This window comes from Garra rufa, chromosome 5, assembly GCF_049309525.1.
Source record: "Garra rufa chromosome 5, GarRuf1.0, whole genome shotgun sequence".
NCBI lineage: Eukaryota > Metazoa > Chordata > Actinopteri > Cypriniformes > Cyprinidae > Garra > Garra rufa.
In genome coordinates, this window is record NC_133365.1 from 34,206,472 (window position 1) to 34,227,476 (window position 21,005).

The 21,005-nt window shown below is 36.1% G+C and overlaps 1 protein-coding gene across 4 annotated transcripts in view; it reads left to right on the forward strand.

The window, feature by feature from the left end:
* The first annotated feature begins 6 nt into the window (after positions 1-6).
* The window catches only part of c2cd2l (c2cd2 like), a 48,563-nt gene continuing 27,564 nt past the window's right edge, over positions 7-21,005 (forward strand). For all 4 annotated transcript variants that reach the window (XM_073839931.1, XM_073839933.1, XM_073839932.1 and 1 more), the window contains exons 1-2: positions 7-186; positions 2,141-2,576. In XM_073839931.1, coding sequence (XP_073696032.1) covers positions 2,214-2,576 — 363 coding nt within the window. In that variant the 5' untranslated portion in view covers positions 7-186; positions 2,141-2,213. The remainder of the gene's footprint in view (positions 187-2,140; positions 2,577-21,005) is intronic.

Here is a 21,005-nt window from a genome sequence, read left to right on the forward strand (position 1 = left end):
TGTGTGGTTTTGTGTAGCACGCTAAAGATTCACGCAACGGAGGCCATGTACCGATCAACTCAGGTTTGATCGTAGGAGATGCTCGGACCTGAAGACTGGTGCTGGAATTACGAAGACATGATGTAGCCATTGAGCTGGTGATCTGTAGCTAGTCAGCCTCCAAAGACGGCGTTTCTCATCTGATCGGTAATATTTCCCTTCTATTCTTTGAAATACTGGATATACATTCGGCGTCATATGCTAGTGCAGCATTTTTTGCATTTTTTGTCAGTTGCCCAAAAATGCTGTCTATGTAGGCTGCTCAGTAAGGTTCGAACACGCAGCTTTTCGAATGGTGACCAGTGAGGGAGACGTAAACATGCATAATTTGAAACGGACACCATTATTAAATACAAGCCTGGAATTTAAATGAATCGCTAGATGGGTCATGATGAGCTAGTTCGACGTTGCAATGCAGCACTGACCCAGAACACAGCTGCTGTCATCGCTGCAGGACTGTCAGTAATGTGACAGAATCGGAACGGGTTTGTATGAGGCTTCACACGGGACTAGACTGTGCAACCGACCTCAGTTTTCTGGAAGAAGTTGTGCACTTCTCCGGTTTCAGGACAGGCATTGAATGTCACACTTTCACCGAAATGCTTAGTCAGTTTGCTTAACTGCTTAAACTTTTAACACGAAACATTGTAAATCTCTTTGATAAGAACACGTCTTTTCAATCTTTGCAAAAAGGTTACTATAGTAGCCGTAGTTTGGGCGCAAATAGTGAAAGTAACTACAGTCATTATTGTGCAAAAAAATTAGCACCACTGTCAATATATATATATTTTGTGACCCTGGATCACAAAGCCAGTCATAAGGGTTTTTTTTTTTAAATTGAGATTTATACTTACAATTAATACTTATACTGAATAAATTAGCTTTCCATTGATATATAGTTTATTAAGATAGGACAACATTTGGACGAGATATAACTATTTGAAAAATCTGGGAATAAAAAAGAGAATAAAAAAAATATTGAAAAAATCGCCTTTAAAGTTTATAATTTTTGGCATAAAAGAAATATCACAATTACATTGTATTATATATATATATATATATATATATATATATATATATATATATATATATATATATGTTATATGTATTTTATATAAATATTTATATTATATATATATATATATATATATATATATATATTATTATTATTATTATTTTTTTTTTTTTTTTTTGAGTTTATTATGACTTTGCAGCATACTATATAAATATAGGAGCGATAACTGTGGTGTTGTGAAAATACCATGGTACCTTTTTTTAGGTAAGTTGACCTTACTTCTGAATTGTTTGGTAGGAAAACATTGGCCAAGAATATAATATACATGTAAATAGAAAAGGAACCATGCCCGTTTTTACCATTTGCAAATAAACATGAATTTGACCTTTTGTTAAAGGCAAAGTTCCCAAAAAATGTGAATTTTGTCATAATTTTTACAATCATGTTGTTCCAAACTTTTATAAGAGAGAATAGCAATCTCAGATTTGCTATAGAAATGGGTCGTTCACATAAAATGCATGTTTGCATTAAACTGCACTGTTTTTCCGTTGTTTTTCTATTTAAATATGCACTAGACACACATATTTGACCATAGCGAGTGGTGCTCAGGTTAAAAAAGTTGCCTTTTTCTGTGTCTCTGTGTGAACCCTCCCTTCTATCAGCGAGTCCCAAACATGCTGTCTAAAATGCTGCCTCTTTTTGTAAAAGAAAAAAAAGATCTTAGGGGCCAATCACAAAGACATTTTCCATTGTGTTCCTTTTCAACTGTTTTTCTACATTAATGCACTAAACGGACACGTGTGACTGTTGTACTCATGTCTCGCATACTGTCTTTTACAGTATCTCATGCATGATGCCATTATAAAAATGCATCTCTTGCATGCGTCTCGCTTTTTTAAAAGCAAAGAGAATTCTTTGTAACAACATGATGATGAGTTCATTTTTGGGTGAACTGTCCCTTTAAGATGTCACTGTTCCTATGAGATGTTGTTATTGTGTCTTGTCTTTGCTGCATGGCTGTATATCCCTACATCCTGTCTTTTTCCACCCGACTTACTCTCTGTCTCTCTCTACCCTTTTCCCTAGAGTTCCAACCTTCGTGAGTCAAGATTTTCAGCCCTTTGTAAAAATGAGATTTAAGTGATCAGTGACTAGGGAGATGACGACTTTCCAGGACGTGAGCTGGCTGGTTCAGGTGGCGCTCTTCTGCGCCTCGCTGCTGGTCGTACTAGCCTGGCTCGTTCAGTTCTCACTGGCGTTGCTTCGCCCTAGGTGGTGCACAAGGGTCCATGGCAAGAGGGAGACCCCATGGCAGCTGCCCTTGAGTCTCACCCACCAGACACTGACGGGCGGCGTGTGGGGTTCCCTTCTGAGGCTGAGGATGGGGCGAGACGGTGCAGGGAGTGACACTGAGGCAGGTGTCAAAGGACTTTTGTCCTCACTTTTTGCGTTCAAGTCATTCAGGGAGCACTGGCAGAGAGCCTGGGTGCGGGCGCTCAACGAACAGGCCTGCAGGCAAGGGGTGAGTATGATCTGGAGCAAAATTCAATTTATTTTGAGACAATATGGAGTAGAAACGTATGTAGGAGGTTTTGTGTACACACACGCATGTGTTTTCATTACTCCATGCATGTTTATACATGTGTAAGAGTATTTTTAGGCTATGCGAGTGTGTGTGTGGGCATAATATCATGGCCTGGCTACTTGTTAGTGAATGTGTGGGTGTGAGAGTGTCAGGGGATGCAGGTTCTTGTGTAACAACCACACACACTCTCTCTCCTCCCATAAAATCGGCTCTGCAGTGAGTATTACACATGACAGGCCTCAGTCTACTGTCTCCTCTGGGGCTTCTCGCATGGAACCAAATTTGCACTTACTTTTGCTTAGCTAAACAGTGTAAATGAGAGTATTTTGAAAAAATAAAATGTGACACTTTTATTGCCTGTGTGCACTAGTTTTATATTTAGGAGGCACTTTCAAACATGAAACCTGTTAAAATGACAGATTACTTTTTCTGGTAACTGTACCACATCTGTTGTTCTCACATGCATTGGCTGTATGCATGTTTTTATCCATATTTTTAACATTTACACTTTGTGAAATGCTGAAATGAAGGCGCCTCTCTATTTGAGCAGATGAAGAAATCAGTCCACAAATTACTTCATAGATGTTAATGTGTAGAATGAATTATTTAATTCATTTGTGCAAAGATAAAAAAAAAAAAAAGATATAAAGATGTAGTCTTATCCGACTGTTTCTTTCCATAATGTACACTACCGTTTAAAAGTTTGGGGTCAATACGATTTTGATAACACTTTACAATAAGGAACTTCCAAAATTCAATTTAAATACAGCTTCAAAGGGCTTTAAACCATCCCAGCCGAGAAAGAATGGTCTTATCTGACAAGCATTTGAGGTTAAAAAGTATATAACTTGTACATTTTTTATAGAAATGAACCAATCGTTTCACTAGATAAGACTCTTCTTCCTTTGAAGCTGCATTTAAACTACATTTTGGAAGCACTATAGAAGTCCACTATATGGAGAACTTTCCTGAAACTTTTTCAAAAAACACAATTTCTTTACAACTGAAGAATGAAAGACATGGACATCTTGGATGGCAGGGGGCTGAGTAAATTATGAGTAATTTTTTGTTCTGGAAGTGAACTTCTCCTTTAACTAATGTTAACAAACACAGCTTTTGATTTCAATAATGTGTTAGTAAATGTTAACATTAATATGAAGCATTGTTCATTCTTAGTTCATGTTAACTAAAGTAGTTAACAAATGTTAACTAATGAACCATATTGTAAAGTGTTACCAAGATTTTTTTCATTAATACTTTTATTCAGCAAAGACACAATAAATTGATTTTTACATAGTTACAAAATGTTTTCATTTTAAATAAATGCTATTCTTTTGAGCTTTCTATTCATCGAAGAATTCTGGAAAAAAAAAACGTTTCTTTAAAAGTATTTTTTTAATGATTAAACTTACATTTTGTCAACTGGTCCTGCCAAATAACCAACAATGTCTTTAAATTTACTATAAGAGCTGATTCTGAAATCAATCCTAGATACTGTATGTATATTCTTCAATTTTTTGGAAAAACGACACAGATCACACGACTGGTTTAAAGGTCTCTTTAACAACTGGTTTCCTCTGTAGCCCCTCGTCTGGTTAAGTGTGTGTTTGAGGACTGGTGAGTTGTGTAAAGGTCTCCACTCCTATATTTAACTCTTACTGTATTTGATCTGTCTCTATATCAAAGCTCAGTCTGCCCGGTAGGTGAACTTGAAAAAAAAAAAAAAAACGAACACCGTCCATCCGTCCCCTCTCTAGTCACTTTTCTCAGTGAGGTCAGGCTGAATCATGAAAAAATGCTTTTACTTGATGAAGTCTTTGAAGATCAGTTCATCAGAGGACTCGCCATCATTTTACACGATGGCTATCTGCATATTTAGTCTGATGAGATATGATCAGAATGTAGAAATGGCCTTTTCACCCAACAGGCAGTTCCGGTTGGGCTTTAGAGCAAAAGCCAGCCTTCAAGGGTTTTAAACTTCAATACAGTGAACTTTGCTCCAACACCTGAGCTATATAGAAAGCGGGAAGGGAAACGAGAAAATCCTTCCATCTCATTTCCTTACCGAGGTCTCCAGCCGATAGTTGTGCCAGTTCAGCAACCTAGTTATTTTCTCAGGTTGTCAAAGTGGGGGAGGGAAGGCTACAGAATGCAGTTATGCAATGGCTGTCTTAAATTTCTTCACAGTCAGTTGGTTTCTCTGGGAAAAAGAGAGGAGGCAGAGGCTAATAAATAGCCATTTATTAGTTAGCTGTTTCATTTAAGTGCGTCTTGGCTGCATGCCATAACTGCAGCTCTGATTGTAATGTGGTCAGCTGATCCAAAAAGCAACTTAGCGCTGTCAAGTGCATCGATTCTGCAGACTCTGTATGCGGGGTATCAGGAAGTCCTGAAGTAAGGACTTTTCCAAATGAATGTCTTTACTGTTAAGAATCCCCATATGGGAGTGAGTCACAGGAGTTGAAGTATTGTGTCAGATTTTCACTGTGTGGGATATTTAGATTTTTTTTCTGGCACAGGTTATGGCTAGCATGGTTCTGTTCTTGATTTTGAAGTATATGCATTTATTTGAGGGTTCATGATCATGGTATGGAAGGCGCAGCCTCCATTATGGACACTCATGGAATTATAGTTTCATGACTGTTTGTAAACATTCAGGTTATGTTGGTGGGATGATAGTTTCAGGTATGCATGCAAACATTCTGGTTATATTGGTGCATTATGTGTGGTTGTGTGAATCGCGCTAATTAAAACTAGGAGTGTAATGTTTCTGTCATACAGTTCTTCCCAAAGTTCGTCAGACTGCATCATAAAGTTCTAATTTTGAAGGTTCGGGTCACTTTTACCATTGTTCGGCTTAATTTCACGGGCGAAATCCAGTAATTTCGATAGGAATCTGAGCAGTCTGGAATTTCGCGTAAGGGTGAAACATTTCCTCACACAGATTTCACATCAGGTTTAAGTTGTTCATGAAAATTTGGATGCTGCTTGGTTTGAAAGTGACTCCTCTGCATTATTGACAATTGAAAAGGCTTGCGAAATTTGGCTGAAATGGGACCTTGTGCCTTCCAATACGGGATATTTACCAGACGTCTTTCCAAACCCTCTATTGCATCTGTTTTCATCTCCCAAAACCCTTCACACAGTAGCACACTGTTGAGTTCAGTTCAACTCCTATGAATTTTCTTTCAATTATACAAAGCAGTGGACCGTAAAGTAAGAGTTTCAGACACTCATGCTTTGTTTGCTCTTCTCCATTTTAATGATTTCACCTTTTATGAAAGGAAACCATTTTATGTTTCCATGTTCATCTGATAGTTTTAACGTCTGTGATAATAAGAAGGGTTGGCTAACCGAGGGGAGACAATTAACTGGCTCCAATGGAAAGTGGTCAGGGAACGGAACAGCTTTGAATTTAAAGACCTTTCAGATGAACGAACCTTCATTAGCAAGAAAATGGACGTAGGTGCCAGTGTTCAACTGGGCCTGTCGATTCATCCACAATAATTGGATCTTCTGTGGGAATTTATAGTGCCGTGAAATGTTCGTCACGTGACTTTCCCTTAGAGGTGACCTCTGTGTGCTAGTTAAATATTCCTGTGTTAGATTGGGCTTTGGGGAGAAGTTCCCATTTTGGAAGCCTTAATCTAGAATCTTGTCTCCAAGCAGACCGGATATTTGCTCCTTCAGCATGCCAGGTCATTGACACCCCAATCCACTCATATCAAGTTCTTCTGACCTGAAAAACCTGCCAAAGGGGTTGTTCCAGTGCTTGCGAGGTGTTTTTTGTGTGTGTATGCGCCAGATCAGATCGAGAGCAAAAGAGATCGAGCAACTTTCGCTCTGCCCCTCTGAAGTGCTGGAGCCATCTGTTGACACGGCAACATGAAAACAAACACCATGGTTCCAGCCCTAGCCATGGCGACCACCTCTCAGGTTAGAGAGTGAAGGAGAAGAGAGTCAAAATCTCTAATTCTGTATTTCTATCTAATAAACATTCCAGCTGTTTGTATTTGTCTAATAATTATGGAATTAAAAACCAATTATTAATTATTTACAGTTACAAAACTATGCTGTATCTAACCCTGTAAAGCCTGACACCATAATCATAAAAAATCATAATAGAAAAATCTAATTTTTTAGTAAAAAAAACATATTTTCAAAAATCTGAAAAAAGGCAAAAGTATGTGTATTTGTTGAGTATCATATACATCATTTATATGGCAAAAAAGTAAGATAGTGTGTAATGTTATATGCTGAGATCTTTTTAACAGTATAGCAGCTGCTTAAAAGGTTAGTTCACCCAAAAATGAAAATTCTGTCATTAATTACTCACTCTTATGTCGTTCCAAATCCCTAAGACTTTCGTTCATCTTCGAAACACAAATTAAGATATTTTTGATTAAATGCGAGAGCTTTCTGACCTTGCATAGACAGCAACACAACTGACACTTTTTAAGGCCCAGGAAGAAGAAGGTAGTAAAAACATCTTTAAAATAGTCCATGTGACATCAGTGGTTCAACCCTAAATTTATGAAGCTAAGAGAATACTTTTTTGTGTGCAAAAAAAAAAACAAAAATAGCGACTTTATTCAACAATTTCTTCTATCAGAAATAATGCATTAGGTAATGCATTACAAATAACACGAGTTACATAATCAGATTACTTTTTCAAATAACTAGTAAAGTAACACATTCTTTTTAATTTACAAGAAAATATATTTTTCAAATAAGTAACGCCAGTTACTTTGTTTTCCCATTTATTGACTGACAAGTCTCCTGTCCCCATGTTGACAGAAATTGTAAGTACAGAGGTGTTGTGTGCACTGTGAAACAGTAAAATGTAAACTCAGGTTGGCGCCGATAGCCTTGTGGGCAGCGCGTCGACATACGGCGCCGTTGAGCTCCGGGCGTCCCATGTTTGAATCCTGACTCGAGGACCTTTCCCGATCCTGCCCCCCATCTCTCTCCCACTTCGCAATATATGACACAATATGACAGAATATGACACTAACCTGCAATTATTAAATGTTAAATAACACAAATATCCTCTATGTATTTAATCCAATTTTATTAACCAGTGCCTTAGGCTATGTCTACATTAATCCGGATACATTTGAAAACGGAGTTTTCGATTTAAAACGCTCTCCGTACACACAAGTGTTTCCAAGCGTTTTCCAAAAGTTTTTCATCCACACTGAAACGTAGGAAAATGTAAAAATTCGCCTTACTGCACATGTGTAAAGCCTCCAGATTATACAGACGGAACAGTCATAAGTTTTAATGCAATTCTTCTGGCAGTATCATTTTATTTACGGAAATATCTCATCATTCACTGATGCGTCAATGTCGCGCTCACTCGTATTTTACATGAAAAGCAGCTGTCGTCATGTTTTGCAGTCAGGACAGCAACTGTGAGTAAATTTTATGTCATCATTTTAGGACTGTAATATGAAGACTGTACAAGGTAAATCTCTTTAGCATCAGTGTCACATGACTAAATATGCGTCATCGTTTTCAAATGTGAAAACGGCATTTTCAAATTTATCCACTTTGGAGAGTCTTTACAAAAAGGTTTGTTTTCCTTGACAAAAACGCAGTCTCAGTGTGGACGGAAGGCCAAAACGGAGAGAAAAAGATGCGTTTTCAAACGAAAACGTATTAGTGTGGACGGGGTCTTAGCTGCTGACCTTCGATGAACCAAGTCAACCATACTAATAAGCAAATATTACTTCAGATTAACCAACATTTTTGCTTCATTTTTTTTTATCCCTGAAGAGTGTTGAACTTTCTTCTCCTGCGTTCTACTGTACAGACATGAATTTACCTTTCCTTCAGCCTGAGGCTTATTCATTTCACTTTTTGGTGTGAAAGGGCTTTTACATTTGCCAAAAATACAACTTTTTATATTAAAAACAAGCAAGCCCTGACCAGATTTGTAATGCAAATGCAAAAGTAACATAACGCATTACTTTTTACAAAAAGTAACAAAGTAATGTATGAATTACTTTTTTTTAATGGAGTAACGCAATATTGTAATGCATTACTTTTAAAAGTAACTTTCTCCAACACTTCTTCTGTCTGCTGTTCCGTGTCAGTCTTTAGCCCCTTTCATGCAGTAATATTAGTAAATTGTTGTAAAATTACGGAAGCGGCATTACCGGTAAATTCTTAATTGCGCTGTTCATACAGGCAATGGCGTTCCGTCTTTTTTCCGGCAAAGCACTATTCACACATCGGTTTCAAATTACCGTTAAATTCTTTGACATTATTAAATGGAAATGCCCTCTAAACGGTTGCGCATGCCAGTGTAGTGTTTGTAAACATGGAGGGGTAAATGCATTTTAATTTTTGTGTCAAATGTTCAGATTCATGCTGCGAAGTAAATGCGTGCTCAGAATGTTAAGATTGGCCCAGAGCCAATTGGCCAATTCAACAGCTCTGAATTGGCCTGAAGTATGTCTTACGTCATTGCGTTCTGAGTTGCGTTGCTGCCTGTGGAGAGTCAGAAAACTCTTAGTGCATATGTGTTTGCAGTTGCCTGAGGCATTGAGAGGAAAAACCATGAATACCATGCACCAATGAGAGTTTTATTCATCTGGATGGAACTTTGCAACTTTTTAATTCTAATCGTTAATATGAAGGTCTCCAGATAACTTCCTACTAGGAGGATTAAGCAGCCATTGACCACTGGTTAATCTCCTCTGCATAATTTCACATGCGGTGGGTTTCTTATCTGATTATTGGTTCGCTGACTGTTACAGAGAGAGTGGGATTGCTGTTGGAATCTCTATAAGGGAAGGATTATAGGGAAGATGATATATAAAGGATGTGATCATGTTGATCAGTTTTGACACGGAACTTCTGTTTCTATATCTGTTTCTATATGAACCTAGGTGGCAGAGGCCTAAAAACCAGTAAACAAATGGATTGATATTACTCTACCAGCACCCCAGAGAAACCTTGATGTCATTGTGATTTTGTTTACTCAGCTGCAGTGGGAATAAAAAGTTGCTTGCTGCAATTCTGGTCATATTTGGTTCATGTCAGGCTGCTTTTCTGTAATGTGTGAGGACTGCTAAGAGGCTTTATCCTTCGTTCGTTCTTTACTCTTTCTTTCTCACCCAACACACACACACACACACACACACACACATACACACACACATACATAAACTCCCTCTAGTAATCCAGGGATTTGGCTGGGGGGGATCTGCACAGCTGGTTATATGTGGCAATAACAATAGAAGGACGTCCTCTGAGATTGTACTCACACACATACACACTTAAGTACACTACTTGCTAATAAACATGGTATAAAAACAGCACAGCTCTTTGATGTAAAATGATTTGGATAACTTGTCAAAGTTATCAGTTTAATTTGTCACTCAGACAGGATTTACAGAAACTCAATCTCATCCAGACAGTAAGAGAGTGTTTGGCATATTAATAAGATTTTGGTAGTTGAGTGTCTGAGGAGAGTTCATTTTGCTTTAATTTCTCCAGTCATTTTTCCAAATTACATATTACATAAATGTTGTTCTCTCTGGTTGTTTTGAAAATATACAATGACAATTTTTTTTTTTCATTTTAGTACATTTTCTAAGTACACACTACCAGTCAAAAGTTTTTGGAGAGTAAGATTTTTATTGTACAGTAAAAACAGTAAAACTTTGAAATGTTTTTGCTATTTAAAAAAACTGTTTTCTATTTGAATATATTTGAAAATGTAATTTATTCCTGTGATTTCAAAGCTGAATTGTTAGCATCGTTACTCCAGTAATGATTCTTCAGATAATAATTCTAATATTCTGATTTGCTGCTCAAAAACATTATTATTTATTATATTTATTATTTAAAACATCCTTTTAAAATTTAGCTTTGATCACAGGAATAAATTACAATTTAAAATATATTAAAATAGATAGCAGTTATTTTAAATAGTACAAATATTTCACAATATTATTGCTTTTGCCGTATTTTGCATCAAATAAATGCAGGCTTAGAGAGCAGAAGAGACTTTTTAAAGAAACGTTAAAACTGTTAAACCACAAAAACATAAAAACTTTTGACTGGTAATGTATTTTCTAAAAATTTAGGGTGAGAAATAAACAAGAAATTCACATAATTTTCAGTTTCAGGAGCATTTTTTGAAACAAAAAAAAACTTATTGAGCAAAATAATACATGTAATAATTTAATAATAATGAAGGTCAAGGTTTACTGTGTCTTAATTCACAACTGTGCACAAACTCTTACACTGTACCATATAAAAGTTCAGACTCAGTATGATCTTTTCTTTTTAAAGAAATGAATTATTTTATTCCGCATGAATGCATCAAATTGACAAAAGGACTATTGAATCCTGAATAATCCATGGTTTCAACAAAAAATTTTAACAATGATAATAATATGAATTTTTTCTTGAGCAGCAAATCAGCATATATAAATGATTTCTGAAGGATCATGTAACACTGAAGACTGGAATAATGGCTGCTTTATATTAAAAGTATATTAAAATAGATAACAGTTATTTTAAATTGTAATAATATTTTACTATATTACTGTTCTACTATATATGCAGTCTTGGTAAGCATAAGAGACTACTTTCATTTAAAAAAATAAATCTTAATACTAGTGGTGGGCCGTTATCGGCGTTAACGTGCTGCGTTAACGTGAGACTTTTATCAGGCGATAAAAAAAATATCGCCGTTAATCTATTCTCAAAATTGGGTTGGGAGCTGGGTCTAAACTACGCAAGCTATGATGACTTTCACCTTGATAGTTTAACGCGGATGTATACCAAAGACTATAGAATATGGTCGCGCGTTTATGTCTCCTCCGCCAAAACACAGACGGGATCACGTCGTCCTCCATTCATAAAAACCGAATCTACTATAGCGCGAAATGCCACGTAAATTCGTCGTTTTTTGAATTCATAAATCAAATATGGTCTGTTCAAATCGCGATATGAACTAGTGTCTGTGAAAACTGAAATGCAAAAAGACCGTTTTAATATGAATCCGGTATGTTCCGTTTGCCTAGCTGTATGTATGAAATTCATACTATGAATGGTGGAGACGCGCTTTTACTACACGCATACTGAAACACACGTGACGCTCCCGGTAATTTTTGGCATTTGCATCTCACATGAACAGATAAACTCAATCTCCAAAACTGCTGTGTACGGTGCCCGCCAGGGGACACCTTCGGTTCACTTATGTTTGTCGTGGCCACGACATATAAACTCGTGGGAACGTCATATTAACTCGTGGGAACGTCATATTATGTCGTGGCCACGAGATCATTTTGTCGAGGTAACGACATCCTTATGTCGTGGCCACAAGATGCGATGATGAGGAAACGAGATCCATTTCTGGTGGCCACGACTTCTTATGTTGAGGAAACAACATGCATTTCTCGAGACCACGAGTTTAATACATAAACAAACCTGCGTGACCATAGTAACCCAGGATTAGCCTATCAGAGATAGGTTTATTAATATTTAATTTTTAATTAAGAAATTATTATATTAATTGTTACAGAAATTGTTACAATATTAAATTATTATATTAACAATGGGCGAAGCTGTATATGCGAATGCTGATGCTGTCTGTGCGCGATGTAGACATTTTATGCATCCCAGTCTTATCCATTATCTCCTCTTTCCGTAATATTTGTAGGCTATTATTAGTTTATATTCGTTATTTTCCCCTTCATTTCGATCTCTTAACTTAACGTTCTGAATGTAGGTTCTATGCCTGGGATTTTTTACTGGAATGCAGTTCAAAGGCTGAATTGAACATATATTGTATTTTATTTAGTCTAATTAAGACAAATATAGTGTTTCAGTGAGAGTGAATTATTCACGTAGTTTCATTTGGAAATCATTTATCGTCACACCGTAAAATAGGCCTACATGACATTCCTTCTATTAACTGATCGTCTTTTTTCCTTATTTGTATTATTATTATTATCGTCATCATTATTATAATAATTATTATTATTATTATTGTATATATTTTTATTTTCATTTAGGCTATATTCGTTTCACTACGTGAATGATTAATTCGTCAGTGAACAGTATTATATAGTCTAGTCTATTAGATGAAACAAAATAAAAATATGTTCAATCCAACCTTTAAACTACATTCCAGTCAAAATCAGTCATAGCATGTCAAGCATTTACAGTATCATTTCCATATACGTTAAGTAAAGAGATGAAAATGAAGGGGGAAAACGCATATAAACGAAAATAAAAAATATATAGGCCTACAATAATAGGCTAATTATAATAATTAATAATAATTATAATAATGATGACGATAATAATAATACAAATACGGAAAAAAGACGATCAGTTAATAGAAGGAATGTCATGTAGGCCTATTTTATGGTGTGACGATAAATGATTTCCAAATGAAACTACGTGAATAATTCACTCTTCACTGAAACACTATATTTGTCTATTAATTAGACTAAATAAAATACAGTATATGTTAAATTCAGCCTTTGAACTGTAAAAATCCCAGTCATAGAACCTACATTCAGAACGTTAAGGAGATCGAAATGAAGGGGAAAATAACGAATATAAACAAATAATAAAAATATTACGGAAAGAGGAGGATCAGTTAATGGACAAGACTCTGAGATGCATAAAATGTTTCCTGTAGGACTATTTTATTTGATGTACTTTACGTAATATTTATTCATGATAAACTTTTTAATATAGGTCAGTCTACATCGCACACAGACAGCACTGGCATATACAGCTTCGCCCATTGTTAATGTAATAATTTAATATTGTATTAATTTCTGTAACAATTAATATAATAATTTCTTAATTAAAAATAAAATATGAATAAACCTATCTCTGATAATCCTGGGTTACTATGGTCACGCAGGTTTGTTTATGTATTAAACTCGTGGCCTCGAGAAATGCATGTTGTTTTCCTCAACATAAGAAGTCGTGGCCACCAGAAATGGATCTCGTTCCCTCATCATTGCATCTTGTGGCCACGACATAAGGATGCCGTTACCTCGACAAGATGATCTCGTGGCCACGACATAATATGACGTTCCCACGACATAATATTACGTTCCCACGAGTTAATATGTCGTGGCCACGACAAACATAAGTGAACCGAAGGTGTCCCCTGGCGGGCACCGTAGCTGTGAGTGTCACTTATACCGTTTCATTTGAGAAAACTCGCATCATGTCATACTGTATACACAGAAACTTCACGGCAACCTGTCAAAATAAAAGTACGGTGTAACATGTTTAGTCATTATTTGGGTAGCACACATATTCTGAATGCCTTCAGCAGAATTCAAATTAGCCATTTTAATCTAGATTAATCTAGATTAATTCCAAGATTTAATCTAGATTAATCTAGATTAAAAAAATTAATCTATGCCCACCCCTACTTAATACAGACCTAAAACTTTTGAACGGCAGTATACCTGTATGCATCCACATAACATTGCAGTTGCCCATTTTATTGAGTCATGTAGTTACAAAGAACGCATGTTGAACACGGTCTTCAAATGTTCATCACGTGGTCACTAAAGAAGGGCATTTGCCGCTGACACATGTGGTCCACGCAGAGAGCTGCAACATATAGATCTGTCCAACAGTTCAGATCCTCTTGCTCATTGTCTTCAATAGCAACTATTTTTTAAATACAAAATAAGCGTCATGTGGCTGAGAAAGAGTTTTTCCATGTCTCTTGCTCTTCCAGCTGGCCCGTCTGATACCGTCAATGTTCTGAGAGTTTAGCTCTTGCCAATATGGCACAGTCCTCCAGGCATGTGTGTCAGTGTCAGCATCGTCTGTGTTAAAAAGAGTGTGTGTGTGGCATCTGTGCATATGATGGAATGGTAGGATGGCACATTATCATGCCTGCAGTGCACAGAATAGCACACTGTCTGTACACGCACACACTAGGCTCAAGGTCAAACTAGTTTGTTTATTTCTGTCTCGCTATCATCCTTCTCTTTTATTTTTCTTGGTAGACTGACCAATTTAATGACTCAGAATTGATTGTTTGTGCTGGTTTTCTCATTAATTCTGATGAATGTAACTATCGAGGAAATCTCACCTTGGAAATCTCACCTATATATGTGACCCTGGACCACAAAACCAGTCTTAAGTCGCTGGGGTATATTTGTAGCAATAGCCAAAAATACATTGCATGGGTCAAAATGATTGATTTTTCTTTTATGTCAAAAATCATTAGGAAATTAAGTAAAGATCATGTTCCATGAAGATTTTTTGTAAAATTCCTACTGTAAACCTATCAAAATGTAATTTTTGATTAGTAATATGCATGGCTAAGAACTTAATTTGAACAACTTTAAAGGTGATTTTCTCAGTATTTTGATTTTTTGCACCCTTAGATTTCAGATTTTCAAATAGATGTATCTTGACCAAATATTGTCCTATCCTAACAAACCATACATCAATAGAAAACTTACTTATTGAGCTTTCATATAATGTATATATCTCAGTTTTGTAAAATTTAACCTTATGACTGGTTTTGTGGTCCAGGGTCACATATATATTATAGCAAAGTTTGTGCATGACAGTGTCCCTCTATTGTGCTTTATTTTCAAATGGCAGTGCAGTGCCTTAATTTGTTGGCACTCAATGATTTAGATTTGCCCCAAGGAACGTTTGGATCCTTAGTTTTGTCATCAAGCTGCGTCACAGTGCCGAAAGAAGGATATTTTTGGTAGGTTCAAATGGTTGTTGTGAAGCATTTGAAAAGTCCAGAGGGGGATTCAAGACAGGGTAGCTCAAACACAAAGTGACACTATACTAATGTGTCTTGGAACACACACTGTCATCCACTGACAGTCTCACACGTGTCCTCTTTGTATTTGACAAGCACACACCAAAGGACTATTAAAGGGATAGTTCACCCATAAATTACAATTTTGTCATTCATTACTCTCTGTGCAATTCATTACCCTCATCTTGTTCCAAACCAATAAAGCCTTTGTATGCATTGTGGTACTCTTTTGAGCGTCAAAGACTGGCATGGAAGAGAATACTGTTGAAATAGTTGAATAAAGTCGTTATTTTTGTTCTCTTTGCGCACAAAAAGTATTCTCTCAGCTTTATAAAACTGAAATTTAAAAACTATTTTATCAGTGTCCTTACTACCTTTCTGGGCCTTGAATGTGGTAGTTGCATTGCTGTCTATGCAGGGTCAGAAAGCTCTCAGATTTCATTAAAAATCTGAATTTGTGTTTCGAAGATGAACGAAGGTCTTACGGGTTTGGAATGACATGAGGATGAGTACTTAATGACAGAATTTTCATTTTTGGGTGAAATAAATCTTCAAGGCCCTGACTGAGATTAACACACTACTGTGTTAAAAGGACATCTTAATTTACAAGTAGGATGAGAGGAGGAACACATGCACGTAACCACGTTCTCTGTAGCAGAGGTTTTAAGCTCAAATTACCTGAAGCTCACTAGCCAGGTGGTGTTCTCTATTGGAGTTGCTTGAACAGCTGAACAGTGGTTTTACAACTATGTATTTTGACTGTATACAATTATTAGCACGGTTGTACTTTTGACATATGGGCTAATGTCTTATTCGTACTTGCATATGAGTAATGTTGTATACGAGCTTTATAAAGTTCAACAGTTCCGAAAGTAAAAATCCTATTTATTTTCTTCATAGGGGAGTTAACAAGAAATTGCCAAGAATATACAAGGGTTGGACTTTGATTTGAGGAATCATGTTGAGAAATCAAGACAAATAAAATAATGATACACAACATAAGGTTTATAAACCTCAAAATTATTTGTACATTTTCTTCTCTGAGGTCAGTATCTGTTTTGGGACAGTCAACTATAAGGCTTACTATACAAATAATGTATAGTAAGTTATTTATAGCAATGTATGGTAAGCTAGTTAAGTAAGTTATTTATTCCTTACTTTGTGTTAAAGGAACACTCCACTTTTTTTAGAAATAGTCTCATTCTCCAACTCCCCCCGAGTTAATAAGTTGAGTTTTACTGTTTTGAAACTCCATTCAGCCGTTCTCCTGTTCTGGCGATATCACTTTTAGCATAGCTTAGCATAGATCATTGAATCCTATTAGACCAATAGCATCACGTTCAAAAATGACCAACTAGTTTCGATATTTGTCCTATTTAAAACTTTACTCTTCTGTAGTCTGTAGTAGAAATGCAAAGCTTCAATTTTCTAGGCTGATAAGATTAGGAACTACACTCCCATTCCGGCGTAATAGTCAAGGAAGTTTGCTGCCGTAATAAGGCTGAAGCAGGAGCAGTAATACCACGCAGCACATGTGCAAATGCTAAACTAGCTGGGAACTCATTTCTGATAATACTCCGCCTGCTTCGGCCATATTACGGCAGCAACCTTCCTTGACTATTACGCCGGAATGGAAGTGTAGTTTCTAATCTTATCAGCCTAGAAACTCGCAGCTTTGCATTTCCACCGGTCTTAGTACACGATATAACTACAGAAGAGTCAAGTTTTAAATACAACAAATATGGAAACTCGTTGGTCATTTTTGAACGCGATGCTATTGGTCTAATAGGATTCAATGATCTATGCTAAGCTATGCTAAAAGTGATATCGCCAGAACAGGAGAACGGCTGAATGGATTTCAAAACGGTAAAAATCAACTTATTAACTCGGGGGGAGTTGGAGAATGAGCCTATTTCCAAAAAAAGTGGAGTGTTCCTTTAACAATTCAAATTATTTATTTACAACTAATTTAATCATTTTAAAGGGAACCCATGGGTATTAAGACGTGAATGGCTTAATTTAACGTAAAGGAAGTCTCTTACTGAAATATGTAGTAGAAAACCCATGAAAGATTTAAATTATTTAAAAAAAAAAAAAAACTTTTTTTTTTTTTTTTTTTTTTTTTTTACAAATTTTGAACTATGGGGTGTGCCATTATTTTGATGATGTGAAATGGTTGCACCTGCTTAGCTACTGTTGCTACCTGTTGCTATTTTTACTGCAACACATCTACTGATTCGATGCCACATTGTGCGGCTTTTGGTCGTAATTTTCAGTCGAAAGGCTACAAGAGAAGCAAAGTCTTCCCTGCTTTCCTAGCAATAAGGAGAATGGGAAAATGCCTGTGGATGAATAAAACTTTAAAAAAGACCTGCGTCTTTGTTCTCTCCACTTTAGCCCTGATGCCTTTGAGGCTTTTTCGCAGCTGCTGAAAGAGCTTACAAACAACAGAGACAAGAAACGCTAGATGCCATCCTGGTAGAATATAAACATGCCGACGCTTGTCATGACAAGACACTGAAGGAGTTTCTCAGCACAGATTTCACTCGATATCTGGGGCATTTAGACTCCTTGTGGGGCATTTGGTTTAAGTCTATGCTTACATCCATTGACACCTGTAAGCTCTTCATATCAGTATTTTATTTCTGAGTTGCGGTAGAAATCTCCAAGTGCAACCATTTCATGTAGTCCAGCGGTTTTCAATTCCAGTCCTTGCACCCAAACCCACAACACCCCTCTCCCCAATCCCCCCCCCCCCCCCGCTATGCATATTTTGCATACACACAGAATAAACTTACTAGAGAAGTGTGAAGTATGCCATAAATGCATCTGTAAATAAACACAATTTAATTTCATGTGTCGCACTCTTTAATGACCTTTAAATGGAACATATATAAGCACACATCAAACTATTGAATAATGGTGAAATATGTATTTATATCTATGGGTGGAATTTCCTGTGATGTCCACTTTGAAGGGCACTTACGTTTGAATAGAACGAATGTCTGAGGTGATTAGAGAAACACACAAAATGTGGGGTCCAAAATATGCATAAAACGATTTGGATTTTTTTATATAAAGTAAATCTTTCATGGGTTTGTACTACATATTTCAGTAAGAGACATCATTTACGCTATTTTAAGCCATACAAGTCTTAATACCTGGGGTTCCCTTTAAACATTCACATTAAACATTTAATTATTTTGTTATTCATAATCATTTTGTTATTTATAATTAATTCTTTGGCATTAACCAGAAGCACAAACACAAATACAATAGAGAGTTTGCCAAATATTTTTCACCAATATCAGATAAGGCCCTGATTCCCTGGGACTCTAAGCAGCCTCTTTTCTAACTTATTGGTTAAGTCTGACCCTGATGGATACTGTACATGTGTAAAAATCATGATATTGTGACATCTAAAAAATATGTTTGTTTTTTTTTCTAGATAAAATCCAACATTGCTCAACACTCCGACCTGTCAGACTAGAGTTGCACCCCAGAACACAGTTAACCCACACATGCCTTTTCCTGCATATCAGTTATTTGTCTTATGTCAGTTATCTCAAAAATGCATTCTGCATGATGTTTTTAAGTCTGACCTGTGTTGAAAATGCAAACTGACGTGGCTAAAGTGGAATGTGTGTGATTTTGTTCAAATGCTTGACTGTGCCCTATGGGGGTGGATGGGTCTTGTATTTCTTTTTTTTTTTTCATTACGGATGCTGATTTCACTGATGGAATCTGAACGAACTGCTGATGCACAGGACAGAGCAAGCTATTTCCTCTGTGCTGTAGTTGGATGTGCAGTCTTTCCCCTAGAATCTAATTTTCAGCGGTCATGCAGTTGTGTAAAAATAAATCAAAACATCTACACTATTTTGGAGATTTGATGTGCAAAAGAATGGTGTATTCCCAACTTGACAGAGTGCAAATATTCCTGTTCTGGCCCTCCCTTGTCTAAGTGCACGTGTCTGTTAATAGCTAATAGCTAGTGTCAAATGTGTGGATCACAGCATGATGCTGTGGAAGTGCACAGATGATCATGCAAATGTGTGATGTAAATGACAAGGATTTGTCTCTGTATGCAAATGGCACGTATTGTGGTGATTCTTTGCTGAGGAGAGAATTAGAAAGACGTGTTGTAATGTAAAACCATCAGCTTCTGCATCAGCAAACATTTGAATCAGATTGCTTTTGTGGTTTTTTTGGTGTGTCCCACTCCATAAAAAACTAATCATGGTGGATGATATTGAACTATAAAATGATTATGAAGGAATAGGTTTTATATTTTTTGTATTTTAACACATTTATTTGCGCATTTTGCGCATAGCAAAAACTGAAACCCTCCTCTTCCGTGGTCACATAAAAAATTCTTAAGATAGCATATTGCATACTCATTTCTAATAATTCTAATCTGTGCATTCGTTCATAGCTTTGACTATAGTTGGCTAATGTTAGCTAACATTGCATCCTGTCATACATAAACATCTTAATGTTTTTTAACCTTCAAAACACACTTTAATCATTATTTCTAATGTCACATCAACATCAAGAATGATTACAAATCAGAGTAAGACCATTTATTATCAAAATGGTATCAAAAAAGATTTGGCTGTATGAACACACTAGCATACACATCATCATGCTTGTGTATCTAGGATGAAGAAAGGTGAATGATATAAAGAACATATGCCAGTACGGTAGGGGATTTGTGTTTTCTCTTCCTCCTCTCCAAGAGCTCAGGGGCTGAGCCAGTAAATGCTACCCAGTCAAACATGTCCTCTCGTCCCATTGGCTGAGCTACAAAGAGAGAGAAAACCTAAGTCAATTACGCTGAGCTCCTCGAATTTCCAAGCTCTGAGGTACTTAAAATCTTACTCTCTGAGATTTACAGATTGTTTTTACTCTCTGAGTATTTACTCCTTGTTCATTTAGCATTGAAATAAATCGTAACCCTTTAACTTAAGGGATCTGCTCCTGTGAGAATATACTTTCACATTAATGGTCTAAAGACAAGTCATTACACAACTGTTGCATACCAAGGGTTTGGTATGTTGTTGGACAAAATCCATCTGTCTTTCAGCTTTCAAGCTGAACTCTTTATTATTATTTAATGCTTTCCCTTTTCATGTTTTCATGAGTTGATTTTCATTTAAACTAACTAAACTTTTCTCTCCCTTTTTTAAATAGAGGGCATATTTACTAATTATTAATTAGTTAATTAATTATATTTTTAAAAAAGCTTTTAACTTGCTGGTTATGCATAGCTGTTTGTATTTGTTTGGACCACAAAAAATGTCTTTAGTAGCACAGGTATATTTGTAGCAATTATGGGTCAAAATTATCAATTTTTCTTTTATGCCAAAAATCATTAGAATATTAAGTAAAGATCAAGTTCCATGACGATATTTTGTAAAAATTTTTACCATAAATATACAACTTAATTTGGACAACTTTTTTGCACCCTCAGATTCTCGATTTAAGATCACTTTCCATGAATATATTTTGTAAATTTCCTACCATAAATATATCAAAGTTTAATTTTTGATTAGTAATATGCTCAGATTTTC